This window comes from Fundulus heteroclitus, chromosome 4, assembly GCF_011125445.2.
Source record: "Fundulus heteroclitus isolate FHET01 chromosome 4, MU-UCD_Fhet_4.1, whole genome shotgun sequence".
NCBI lineage: Eukaryota > Metazoa > Chordata > Actinopteri > Cyprinodontiformes > Fundulidae > Fundulus > Fundulus heteroclitus.
Window position 1 is genome coordinate 18,426,555 of NC_046364.1, and position 13,523 is coordinate 18,440,077.

Here is a 13,523-nt window from a genome sequence, read left to right on the forward strand (position 1 = left end):
CGTGAGCTGTGGAGACGACGTAGATGCTTTTTAAAGGAATGCCTTCATATGTCTTGTATTTTCTCTGCTTATTTGATTTTCTCATGCAGGCAAACTGTGACTACAGTGAACCGGCTTGAACCACGTCTGGCAGCATACTTCACTGTCTACACCTGAAGGGCATCACAACAAAGCCTTCCTTTATGTTTGACACCACGTCAGGCTATGTTTTTTTTTTTTTTTCTCTTTTACAGCAGCTTATGCATTGAACTGACTAGCTCTACAGACACAAGAAACAACAGCGTCTGCTGTGGCCCTGTAATTACTGTTTTTTGTTCCTGGGGAATCAAATTGTTCACCACAGAGCAGGAAATACTGTACCTAAGCAGGAGTTCCTTGTCAAAGGTTTGCAATGCTTTCTTCAAGGGTAGGATTTCTTCAGGGCTTTTTCATTTATTATTTAAGCTGTCGTGCTTCTATTGTGCCTTGATCATGCAGCATAAACTGAGACTTCAATTTTGAATCTCGTGAGGATTTTCTCCAATCCATACGGGCTGAAGAATATAAATACAGACTGCTCCCATTAATATTTAGATAAAATAGTTGAAGAGTTGAAAAACAAAGTTGAAGAGAACCCATATGTTTTTTTTTTTGTTTTTTGTTTTTTGTAGCCACAAATAAGCTTCATGTATAATTCTGGCAGGAGTTTGACCACATTAAAAAAACAGCCAATGAATTTAGCACAGTTGGAGTTTGGGCTTTGTCTAGGCCATTCCAGAAGCTTTATCCATTCCACCAAATCTGTTCTCAAGATCACTCCAAAGTTTCAAAAAAGCTACTTGTTGATTTTATGTAAAGTTTAGGAAGGTAGACCTTCTTTGTCATTATTCTATCCGCCTTGTACAACTCAACAGTACCCCCGATTGCTAAATTGTCCCATAGCATGCTGCTTATCACCACAATGCTTAACGGGCAATATAATCTTCAGTTTAAAGCCTCATCCTTACCCCTCAAAACCCACTTTTAGTCATAGCAACCAAAGAAGTCAATGTTTGTCACATCCGACCATAAATCTGTCTCCAGAAGACATTTGGCACTTGTCCATGTTAGTGGCTGCAGGTTTCAGTTGTGCTTGCATGTGTGTTTATTTTGGAGCAGAGGCGGTTTTTCTTTTTGGTAAACACCTTGTCAGTCCACTGTGATGTAAAATTAGCGTCACTGTGAACAGACACTGTTGTTCCACTTTATGATAAGCCATAAGTTTTCCTAAACGCCCTCAATAAGTGTTGAAAAAAAACCTTAGCCATGTCAAGTTAAAAGACAATAGAAAAACAGAGGCAGCTTGTCAATAAGAGCCGCTACGGTGCTGCCCCATTAAAATCGCAGGAAATAAAGTGCACACAATAAAAATAAATTACGAAATAAAAAGTAATTATCACGTCTGTTCTCTCATAAAAGGTGTCTGACTTTTGATTTTCAGTATTCCCATTCTATCTTGGGCTGTGTGTAGGTCTCGTAATGTTGATGTTTCAATGGTGTGGGGCGCCAGACACACGAGTGTGTACGTATGACTCAACACTTTAGGCCTCCATGTGACTTCATGTTGGTTAGAGGTGCAGATCTCTGCACCTGGACCAGTCATCGCTTTTTTTTTTTTCCATCCTCCATCCAATCAGATTCATCCATGATACCCGCCAACATACAGACGTTAAAAGCCTACTGGACAATCTTTACGGAAATGTAGGTAAGAAACGCCCAAATCACATTTTGAATAACTACACATGCGCAAGACCATCCTACCTGCCCTTCTGCTCCTCAGGGGGATTGTGCAAAACAATCTCCCAAACACACTCTGTTCATTTTTTTTTTTTACTGGGGCCTTGCTCTTCTCATAAACATGTACGATTTTCAGCCATTTTCAAAGTATATGGCGAGAGCAGCGGAGCTACAATGAACGACTAACACCGAAGCTAACCGGATACATAAACACTAGAAGTGCGCAGCCATCAAGCGGAAACTAACAAAGAACGTACACACACGCTGGCGTTATGTGAGCGCGTCACAACGATCGGCGTGCGGGACAACCAATAGATAAGGTGATAACCCCAGAAAAAGATCGTCCACTATGCCTTCAACAGAAGAGTCTGACTAACAACAGAGAACAGCGCGGCACAAGAAAATTTATTCATTTACAAAATAATTTCTCAAGGCTTTTGTTGTAGGAAAGAAATTAGATAAAGGAACTTGGACCAGACTTAAACATTCAGCAGGAGGAAAGTGACTGTAAACGGATTAATGTTTAAGTAGTTTATTATTGTGTGTTAATGTGCGACCTCTGGTGCGCCCCTCTCTAAAGCGTTATCCTCCGTCGCCACTGATAGGAACACCAGTTATTCAGGTGGAGAGAACCAGGTGCTCACAAAGACGCAAGGCCGGATGCTTGAGAGAAAAATCGCAGGATTCAGACCTCGAGTAAGGCACTTTATTTTAATAAGGTTGTTGCCTGGTGCTGGTGAAAATGGTGGGTTAATACTATTTATTATGTACTTAATGATTGACTGTAACCAGCTGTCTTTATAAGCAAGAAACCAGATCTTTATATCTGTTATCCAATCTACAGAAAATACACTGATAAAATCTAGTTAGTAGCTCCAATTTTCAATGTTGAATTAGATCAGATTTCCTTTCTTGCTTCCAAAATCTGACTTTAGATCAACTAAAAGCGCAAAGAAAATCAAACATGACCCATATTCAGATTCAACTCAGGTTTTATATTTTATTTGTAGATCAATAGAAATACACAAAAATGCAAAGCATCACATCTACTTTTTTTGAAGCAGGGGAAAAATGGAAAGGAAAAATTTATACAAAAGATCTAAAAAGACAAATTCAGAGACGAGGACCGTAAATAGTAACTAATGATTACAGCAAAAACTTTAAACTGGGAGAAGAAAAAAAAAAACACACACACACAACAGCTATAACCTGCAGAGGTGTATAAAAAAAATGACAAATTTGCTTTTAAAACGTCCCCATCAGGGTAATTACATTAACCACGAGGGTTTTAAGATCCCAACAGAATCAGGATTGCTGCATTCAAGGACACTAGAAGCCCGACAGAGAGCAGGCTCGTCTCAGACCGGTAGATGCTACTATTACTGAAACAGCCCGACGCTTCAAAGTTTACACATTTAAACAATAATCACTTAGGATCTGCCAGCGTGAATCGAACGCTAATATCTCATTGCTTTTTCTTCCGTAGTCGTCAGTCACAACAAAGTGGCAGATTAACCCCAACGGGCTGGCAACAACATCAAGAGCCAGGTTCAGGTCAGTAAAGACGGAAAACAACCATATTGTTCATGCACGCCCTCTCTGAGTCTTTGTCTAGTGTTATAGAACCAAAAGGAAATTGATCCACTTCCACGCGAGTGGGTGGTTGAAAGGAAATGGGATCAAAGCTTTGACTATGCTTTTATGTTTTAGCAACAGCTTTTACCAACTCTTTAGTTTTTCGTTTTTTATTTTTGTTCTGCTTCTAAAGCCGCCGACATTATAACCGTTAATGGTCACAATTTTTGCTGTATTTGTACACAGACCTGAAAATAATATTTAAAAAAAAAAATTAAGACACTACTGTTATTTACATGCCGCTGTTGAACTACGTTTCCCTTTATAAAAAGCTCTGCTTAAAACAAAACTGCCTCTTGTTAGCATATTTAAAAAAAAAAAAAAATACGACCCAGGCCTGCGTGTAGTTATCCGTCCTCCGATGCACAACTGGGACTTGGGACAACCTTCCAAATAAAATAATAGTTGCAAAATAAACTTGAAAGACTTGAACTTTCCCCCCTCAATTGCTTATGAATCAGATGTGTGTTTTCCTCCAGCCCTGAAAAGTGTGCAAAAAGTCAGCATGGCTAAAAATAAGACCATAGTTAAGCTGCTAACAAAGCAGAGGCCACTTCCTGCTCTCTGAACACATCAAAGCTTTCTGCAGAGTATTCACATCATACTTATGAGGGTGCCGTTCGTCACTGAAAAAAAGAGGTGAAGAACCCTAAAAGCGTGCTGAGATGTTTTCAAGTCCTGATTTCATACATACAATATGTACAACCTGAAGTGCTGCAAATACGTATTCGGCAAAGCTTGCTGACGGGGACGCGGTCCCGGCTGAGAACTTGCTAACAAGCGAGGCTTCGTCTACGCCGCCTTTCCTCCTGGTGACCTTTAATGAGATCCACCGTCTCTCAGTACTCCTGTAACGTCCTCAAAGAGCTTTAGTTCCTGTTTAATCAGACTCGTTTGTCTGTATTCTCACTGACATTTATGTGTGGCGTAAATCCTCCAACAGTTTGGTTTACAGCTAACAAAGCTGACTCACTTTTTTTTTTTTTCTCTCCATTCTTTCTCTTTACATTTGATGGCGTTTACACCAAAAGATACACAGCCTTACAAAGCGCTATTTGTTACTTTAACCAGAACAACAGTCGCAGCATACAATGAAAGCATTAAAAGCATAACAAATACCCTCTTTGTAGTACATTCCTACAGACAGTGCTTGCAGGTGTATTAAATAAAAAAAATCACTTTCAGTCTGTCTCATTGCTTTACATCTATAGAAGTCTTCATAATGTACGAAATGCCCCCAAAAAAACAAAAAGAAAGTCAAGTGAAATGCATTTAACATGTTCTTACATGTTTAGGTTTTTAGTTTTCCTTTGGGACTTAATAATATTCATTAAAAACTCATTCATCAAATCCGCCGTTCAGTTCAAAATCTGTACAAAAATACAAACGGTGAATTTCAATTAAGCGAGAATGAAAAAAAACAAAAAAAAACAAACGTAAAGTTTCCGGGCTTGCGGAGGCCAAGGATGAAAGAAACTGCCGTCATATAAGCTGAGATCATATTAATGTGGTACGACTTTAATGCACTTCGTCCCCTTTTTGCCACAAACACAAAGTGTTCACAAAAGTGCCTCTGACAGCAGGTGTGGGGGAGGAACAAGGAGCGGCTGGGTGAAGGGAGGGCTCGTCAGCTTCCAGTACTAAGATGTGGTGCAACCTGGGAGGGGCGGGTGGGGGGGGGGGCGTGTCATGTGAGAGACGCGTGGACGAAGGACGCCCCTAAGAGACGCTGGAGCATCGAATGGTCGGGGAGCCCATCTGGGTGAGCACCTTGTCGAGCCACTGCAGCGGGCCGTTCAGGTGCAGCTCGATCCAGCAGGGGGTGCTGGTCACCGTCTGTCGCCTGTGGGACACACCAGGAGAGGACAGAAGGATGTGAGGATCGCAAAGCCAGCTGTTTGGACACAAGTCAAGTTCCAGCAATAAAAAGCAGAGTGCTTCTTGAGTTCTGCGCAGCGATACGCGAGACATGTGTGATTTTTTCCCCCCCAATGAATGACCACGTATTGCCGAAGTAACGGGGCTGGGAACAGCGTTGGTTCTAGCATTAACGGTGCTCTGAGGTGACCCGGCCTTTGCAGCCCGAAACAAAACCCAAGAGCAGGGTTCCTTCACGTTTTTCATTTACACGTTTCAACATTTCCTTCTGTCGTTTTGATGAAGTTCTGGACCCGTTTCAACCTGCTTGAACAGTATCAGAGTCTTATCAGTAGGTTGCACAAACAATTAAACGCAGCACGTAAAATGCTTTTTTCAGATATTCAGGGTGCAGTACAAGCCCACAGCTTTAGTGGCAACAAGATTTATTTAGTTCAAAATCTATAACCCATAGAAAGAACCAAGAATAAATCTAGATTATTTAAAGCATGTTTGTGAGTTTCGGTAACTTCATCATGTTTGTCAAAATCCCTAAAGATAAACACACGTCCACTTTAAGATACATTTAAGGTTGTCCACAGTCTAAACAGGGAGTGGGACCATGTTTTGATTCGTGAATAAGGTCGCATTCAGTCAGTAAGAGAAGAAAGCAACATTTTAAAGGAGATAAAATGTTAAAATCAACATGTGGTGAGGCAAATGTAAGACGCTGCATGGGAATTTAATTTTCAAAAAGTTTGAAACTACCGAATTAATTGAGCAATAATAGACCTTAGCAGAAAGTGGAAGGAGGAAAAAAAGTGTGAAAATCTCATACTTTACACTCTGAATTTTATATCTCAATACTTATGGAGGATTATAAATAGACTTTCGTAGTCATACCAACACCTCAAGGCACTGTGAAGTACAGCGACATTATAGCCTCCAGTTATTTACAAATGGAGGTCTTATTTGAGTACAGAAAAAAAGAAATCACAGCAAAAAAAAAATGTATTTCACATGCATGGATGACCTCAAGTCATCAGATCTTTACCCAAATTCTCAAAGGTTCTTCTACAAAGTCTTTTCTCTGTGTGAGAGGAAGTGTTTTTAAAAGCACTCACTAAAACTGGAACAAGAGGGGTTAGATGGCAGATACCTCCAGCATTTAAGTGCATTAAAAAAATAAAACATCAGTATCAATTATCAGCAGTTTGTGTATGTTATATAAAAGTCTGATCTGGTTTCAGAGCGCTGCAAGCAGCAACTCTGCTTCCTGACTCGGCCAAGAGCCTCTCTGCTGTCAAGACGTGACAGAGACGAGACACCTCTGATGTACGCGGCACCATTTCCCCTTCCTGTCATTTGCATTTTGCTCGCCTCTATTCAAACCTACTGTTGCTTATTTTTTTGGGGGATCGTTTTTAGTTTTAGGTCGGGGTATGTTTGATCCTTTTTCATTGAATTGTTTTGCTACTTCATCTTAAAAGCCATAATTTAGTTTTTTGCTTTCACTGCAAAAAGGGAGTGTTTAAAATGGAGATGAAAACGCTGAATCTGTAGGAAAAGGTACTCAAAACAAGTGAAATTATATGGCCATGCAGTAACATAATTTCACCTGACAAGATTACTTAATTTAAGATTGTAGTGTAATGTTGAACACCTGAAAAAATAAAATAAAAAAAAATGATCTAACACTTCTAAAGTTTTGTTTAATCTTGGTAAGAACTAATTTTCACTCTTCAGCTTTATCAGCTCAAATCTTTTTGTCTGCATTGGTTATTTTTCCATGTAAATGAAAAAAAAAAAAAAAAAAAGGAAGCCATAGAATTTCAAATCAATGAACACTGAAAACGGAGAGTGTGGCGGAGGCCGAGAGAAAGGGAGGCTGGCCTGATCCCGTAACCTGAACCCTGTTTTTAAGTGTCTGCACATGTCAGCTGCTGGTCAGGACAGCAGAAAGGACTCTCCCTGGTGGAAACTTTCCCCCGCCGGGGCCGACTTTCAGCCAATCCGTCCTACTATCAGTGAGTCAGACTGTGTGGAAAGCCGAGAAGACTGAAGGGGGGGAAAGTCTGACATCTCTTTTTGACACAGCACATGTGTGTGTGTGTTTAAAAATAGTCTGGTGTGCCAGCAGGGGCTGGGTTCTGTTGATGCCTCGATGGCGTCATGCACCGGATTCACCAGAGTGTGAGCAGATGTGTGTGTGTGTGTGTGTGTGTGTGTGTGTGTGTGTGTGTGTGTGTGTGTGTGTGAGCGGGGGCGGCTGGATAGTGGGACGTGATTCACGCGCTGTTCCTATTGTCTCTGCTCGCACACAGGCTCCCTCTATCAGGTGGTTTAATCCTTGCTCAGCAGCATTCACACAGCCAAAATAACAGCGGTGATTAATCGTTTATGTATTCGCTTGTAAATACTCCATAGACATTAAATTGTCAAAAGAAGTCAGGGAAAAAAATAAAGAAGTTTGTGTGAGAAATGCGATAAAATAGAAGTCTAATGTAAGAATAATAGAAAAACAAAGTTTGTTCAATGCATCTTTTCTAAATCACACAACAAACCAGTTTCCATTCACACTTATTTTCGAATCCACAGTGCATACTAAATGCTAATTATTTAAGCAACATCTAGATTTTTTTTTTAATTTTCCTCTTCTTGCATGGATGCAGTGATTGTAACCTCGTCCCGTCTACCTTTTCATAAATCTTAAGTTACTTGACCCAAACCTAAAAAAATGTAAGGTTTGATTTTTCGTTTTTCTAAATAATTAGCTTTGTTTGTAGCAAGTCACTTGACCCACATGTGTAGAAACTAACAATAGCCCTAAAATGAGATGCTTATCTCCTAAGAATGTGCGGGACTCTGCTGTTGATGCAGATGATCTCAGAACGAGCCATCTGGTCGACACCGAGGCTGAAGCCCATGTTAAAGCTAGTAAAATCAATGCCATGGAAACTTTGCAGCTTAAATAACAACATGCTACATTTAATCAATGCTAAACCTGACCAATCACATTCTCTCCGGTCCTTCTTCCTCTTCTACCTTTTCTTGACACCAACAGACACGTGTATCTGTTCCCAGCATGGAACTGCAGTTCACCTGTACTCGGCTCCCCAGCCCTTGACGAAGCTCATGCGGATGGTGCACATCCTGGTGAGCTGGTAGACGGCCTCGAACCCCTGGTTGACCGACTGTGCCAGCAGGGCGGCAAACTCCTGGTTGTTGAAGATCTTCAAGTTGCACCCTGGAGGGAAACAATAAGCCGAGTTACACAGAAGAACCAAAAGCGGAACAAAAACCCCGGTGGTTACCGCTGGTTTATTTTAAATTCAGACCATAATTACTATCAGATGCAATGGGAAGTCACCCTGAGAGTAGAAAACTCTAACTTGTGCTTTTGTTGTTCTGACTGTGTTTTATTTATTACCAGGATGAATAACTAAGAATCTTAGGAATGATCTATTAGGAAAGACTTCAAAGTCTAGGTCCGGTATGGAGTGTAGCAGGGAAAATGTTGTTTCACCAAAACAACCGGACAGATAGTTGGAGCAGTGTGGATTGAAAGGTTTACACTCCACATCTGTTCACAATCCCCCAATATACTCAACTAGATCAGATTAATCACCCTTTAGCTAATGAGGTCTTGCAGTGTTGATACTAAAACTTGTTTTAAATGAAGTTTTCATTGCATTTTCAATTCTAAAATATAAAAGTTTCACTACGAATTTGTGGCAGACCTTTAATTGAGAACCTGCAAAACCCACAAGGAGGAAGGGTTGGCTTGGTTGGTAGATGGATTGAGAAATCACAATATTTCATTCTTAATTTTCCTTCCATGCATCTTAAAGCCTGAACTTGCATAAACTAAATGCCGTGCTTTACCTGAAAGTTTAGAAACCCATAAAATTGTATTCAACCCATCGGTCACTGACAAAGGAGAGCGCCTATGAACGGTCCATGACTGCCTGATTGCTTTATTTTAACACAATCTGTCCACTCTTTAGTTTTGCTTCAGATTGTGTGCACTGCTGCCACACCTGGCGGGATCTTGCAGACTGTGGCGGGGTGCCAGCCGTAGCGCTGATTACAGTTGGGGCTCTGGACGAAGATGGCGCTGTCGCTCAGACACTCTGCAAACACCTCTCCTCCGATGTAGTACAGCCGCACGCCTCGACCTTACAGGGAACAGAGACAAGATGTCACGGCGACGCTAACGGCAGCGGCACGTACTGGACCGCTTCAGGGAGGAGTGGCGAGGCCCACCTATGTGCCGGCGAGTCAACTCCACCGCTGCGTTGCGGTTGACGTTGGATAAAAGGCCGAGGCAGAAACGCTCCGAGTTGGAGGGGTCTGTGAATCCGTCCACGGTCAGCGAGGGCTGCGAGGCGTGGAAGGTCTCTCCTACTCGCTGGTTCAGCTCGTAGTAGGAAATGGAGCACCAGAAGGCCGGCTCACAGTACGTCACAGGGTGGAGGTCTGGGAGAGACGGACATAAAGAAGGGTCAGCAAACAGCGGCTTTCAGGTTACCTTTTCCTGAACCTATAATGGTAAAAGTACGACAATAAAAAGTTTAAAGCAACGGCTGGCAAATACGACAAAGAATAGAGAAAACAGAAGTGATCAAAGCTTCGGAGAGCCGACGAAAGAAACGTGGGGGGAAAACGGGCCGAGGTGGCTGCAAACTGGGAAGAAAACGCTCCCTAAGAAAAAAAAACTACTTTAGTGAAAGCTTGCGTCAGAAAATGTCAGCGCCATGCGCCGTTTCCCAGAAACTTTGAGCAAACAAAACGAGGAAGCTCAACCCTCGCAGATGGGATGCCAGAACCAAAAAAAAAGAAGATTACAGGCTCATCCGTGTTTGCTTTCACTAAAGTCAACTAGTTCTGGTAATTTGCTCGTTTTCTCCCCAACACAGGACAGCGTGGGAGGGGGGGTCATTTTGCTGCTTCGCTGGTAGCATCCAGCCGAGGGCCTCAGATGTGTTCTCATCCTAGCAGAGCAAACATTGGATATTTTTTTTGACGTTAGCGTGGACCGAACACTGTCCTGGTCTGTTTAGCTGCTCACATGGTGGTCATGAAAGACAAAGGGTTCTTTCATCATCTCGCTTCCTTTTACCGCAACCAAACAGACAATTCCCACAGCGGGGGGGGGGGGGGGGGGGGGGGGGGGGGGGGAGACACAACACTAAAACAAAGACACACTGACAGGAGGTTCTCACCCAGGTTACTGTGTGTGGGTGAAACGGGGTTAGGTGACAGGTTTGGGGAGCTTGTGTCCATGCTGTGGGTCATCTGGTGATCGCTGGTCTCTCCATCTTCGCTGAGGTAGCCCGGTGGCGGCGTTTCTGGAAAACACACCAGAGGCTTAGACACATGTCGACACACGGATGCAGATCATTCAGGATATTTTAGGTCTGCAAGATCTGACGTCACTCTGGATGTAGGAGGTCGGATCTTGATGCCATTTTATGGCACTCTCCTCAAAAGGTAAATGGAAAATGCAGCTAGTGTTTTTTTCTCTGACGGCTCCTTCCCTGTAGCCTCGTGAGACCATCTTGATCTCGCGAGCTTTCAAGGTTTCACTCGCTGATCAGTCTGGCTACTCTCCGTTAAAGAAAATTTGGAGCCGTTCACCAAACGAACGTCCAATCAGCGTTGGCTTTGAGGCGGGTTGAGGTGTGACGCAACGGGAAGCGCGACAGTTCAGTCTAAACAACATGGTGGCTTCAGCCGATGAAACTAGCGTTAGCGTGGCTATCGAGCAAGTTTTATCGGAATTACAGAGTATTTCTTTGCTGAGCTAACGAGCCTTTACCTGCAGCAGCAAGAGTAGCTTGGCTTGTGGTTGTGTTTTCGTCCTCGCTCGTAACAGAGCGGCGACGAATCTGATTGGTTCATTTGGCCCGTCTATCACCAACATAGGCCAATCAGCTAACCAGTATTTTCGCCCCTTCCCAAAATTACTTCAACGGAAGGTTTCCAGATGGATATGCCATCTGGCGGAGTCAGGTAACCTTCCCTGACCATCAAAGCTAATAGATAAAACTGAGGTTTTCTGTCCCTCTGAGTTTTTCCACTGAGGCTGCAGCTACAGCAGTGATGAGCTGACAAAGTTGTATCTTAATGTATTCTGGCACCTCTGTCGGACCATCAAGTAAATAATAAATATCACCAAAATAGCAGCACAAACTAGTCATTTAAGCGAATTACGACGGTGTAAAAAAAATATTACTGTCAGAAAAAAGAGAAAAGAGTTAAACTGAACCAATTAAACCTCTAAAAATCAAATGATCATCTTCTCATTAATGATATTTAGAGAGACCATGGATACACAATGCCCGATACTGCTGAAATGTTAAAGGAGATTTCAAGCAGACGACTCCCTTGCACCTTCTTCTTTCAAATTCAAGATCTATTCAAGGTGTTGTACTCGTTGCTTTCCTAATTTGGTAAACAACAGTTGAGTCTCTTTTACAGTAAAAAAAAATAAATTAATTAAACACTATGAAACTCTTCAAAGGGAAAACATCTGTAAACTATTTTAAAAGACTAAAAGCTGCTACTCAAGAAATTCCCCAGTTTGTCTGAAATCTAAATCTTACAAACTTAAGCAGAGCATAAACCAGCCGTGGGTGCGAGCGGTCTTTGGGAGCTCGCTGGTACCTGGTATGTAGTTGCTCTGGGGCTCAATGCCGGCAGGGAAGTTGGTGTTTTCAGGGATTGAATGGCTGTAGTCGTCCAGGGGCGGGAACTCGCTGGGGATTTCTGTGTGTCTGGGCACCAGCACCGGCGGGAGGACTGAGACACACACAGAGAGATCCTCAGAATACCGCTACAGCCATTTTAACAAAACAAAAACAAAGTCGCTGCATAGTAGAGTTTTATAACAAAGGTCCGTTTTATGGTGATATTTAAGCAGTAAACCCTAGGAAAAATACAAGTTAAACTCTTAAGAATAAAAAGGCAAACACAATTTAGGTTGAAATAAAATCACACTACACTACTGCTGTAAAACATCATCTTGGATGTTTTTTTTCTGTAACTGTGTGATTAAATGATCAACTCCCTCCCAGCCGTCCTACCTGGGGTCTCCACCCTCTGGTAGTGGTACGGGTTGACGCACACCTCATCCTTCTTCGTGTGGAAGGCGTACTCGCACAGCTCCACGGCTCGCAGCTCGTGGTGAGACTGCAGGTCGGGCCAGCGCCACAGCCGGCAGTAGATGACGTGAGGCAGACCCTTCCTGTGGGACACCTGCAGGCGGCCGTCCAGAGACCTGCAGGGAGAGGCAGAGAGGAGGGAGGCCCGTCAGACACGGGTCATGTTCGGTGTACCATCCAGATAACACCTCCCCCCCAGACTAAAACCAAGATCGGGAGATAATTCAAAACTCTTAAAGAATGACTACTAATGATTAAAACAAAGGCAAAAATGTTACAGAGAGATAAAATCCAATCACGTGTAAGTCTAGTTATGTGGAAAGATGCAATAAGGTGGAAAGATAACCAATAAAAATGTCATTTTTGCATATAATGCACGTCTAATTAGGACTTGGTTTTTGGAACTTCCTTAAAGCAAATTCCACCCAAATAAAGCTGCTTCAAATGACTAAAGATCATTTTGCACAATGATAAATGTCAAAATAAATAATTTCCCCCAGATTGAAAACTCTTCATAAATTCCTTTATGACTTCAAATGTTCAAGAACCAAAACTTACAGCAGTCAACTCAAAGATTTATTCTACTCAAACTAAAACTACAAATCACTGAAACTGAAAGTAAATAAAACACTTCCTGTCAATCTTACACTTCCTGACGGTGTGAGGAAATACTAATAAGGTTTGTAAAATCTACAGCAGGAGGAGCACAGGTCGGTCCTGTTAAATGGAGCGAACACCGGTTCTGGGTTAGTGCTTAGCGCCCTAAAATGACCTGCTGCCCATGAGGCCGCAAGCTCTAAGCTCACTTCATAGGACTTAAGGTCCAATAATAAACAACTGGAAATGAGATTACAGCGTGTGTAAGAGGGATTTCATTGTCTTGTAAAACATCTGGCCTCATCTGGGATAAAAAAAAAAATAAAATAGCTACTGGCAGGAGGATTTAGGTCAGCTGATAGCATTGAGCTGTAGCTTAATAGTGTGGATCGACACAATGGCTTTTGCACCGCCTCTTATAATGTGAACACAATGACCCATGGCGGAAAAAATAAATAAAATACCCGCTAAGCTCATCGTGTTATGCAAGAGTCAACAGGCGCGGTGGCTCTC

General features: G+C 42.3%; 1 protein-coding gene across 1 annotated transcript in view; it reads right to left on the bottom strand.

Moving 5' to 3' along the window:
* Positions 1-4,362: 4,362 nt before the first annotated feature.
* Positions 4,363-13,523, bottom strand: part of smad3a (SMAD family member 3a) — a 30,748-nt gene continuing 21,587 nt past the window's right edge. The window contains exons 2-8 of the mRNA XM_036136204.1: positions 12,336-12,529; positions 11,917-12,051; positions 10,473-10,598; positions 9,514-9,726; positions 9,288-9,425; positions 8,350-8,494; positions 4,363-5,233 (exon numbers count right to left, since the gene is read on the bottom strand). Coding sequence (XP_035992097.1) covers positions 5,110-5,233; positions 8,350-8,494; positions 9,288-9,425; positions 9,514-9,726; positions 10,473-10,598; positions 11,917-12,051; positions 12,336-12,529 — 1,075 coding nt within the window. The 3' untranslated portion in view covers positions 4,363-5,109. The remainder of the gene's footprint in view (positions 5,234-8,349; positions 8,495-9,287; positions 9,426-9,513; positions 9,727-10,472; positions 10,599-11,916; positions 12,052-12,335; positions 12,530-13,523) is intronic.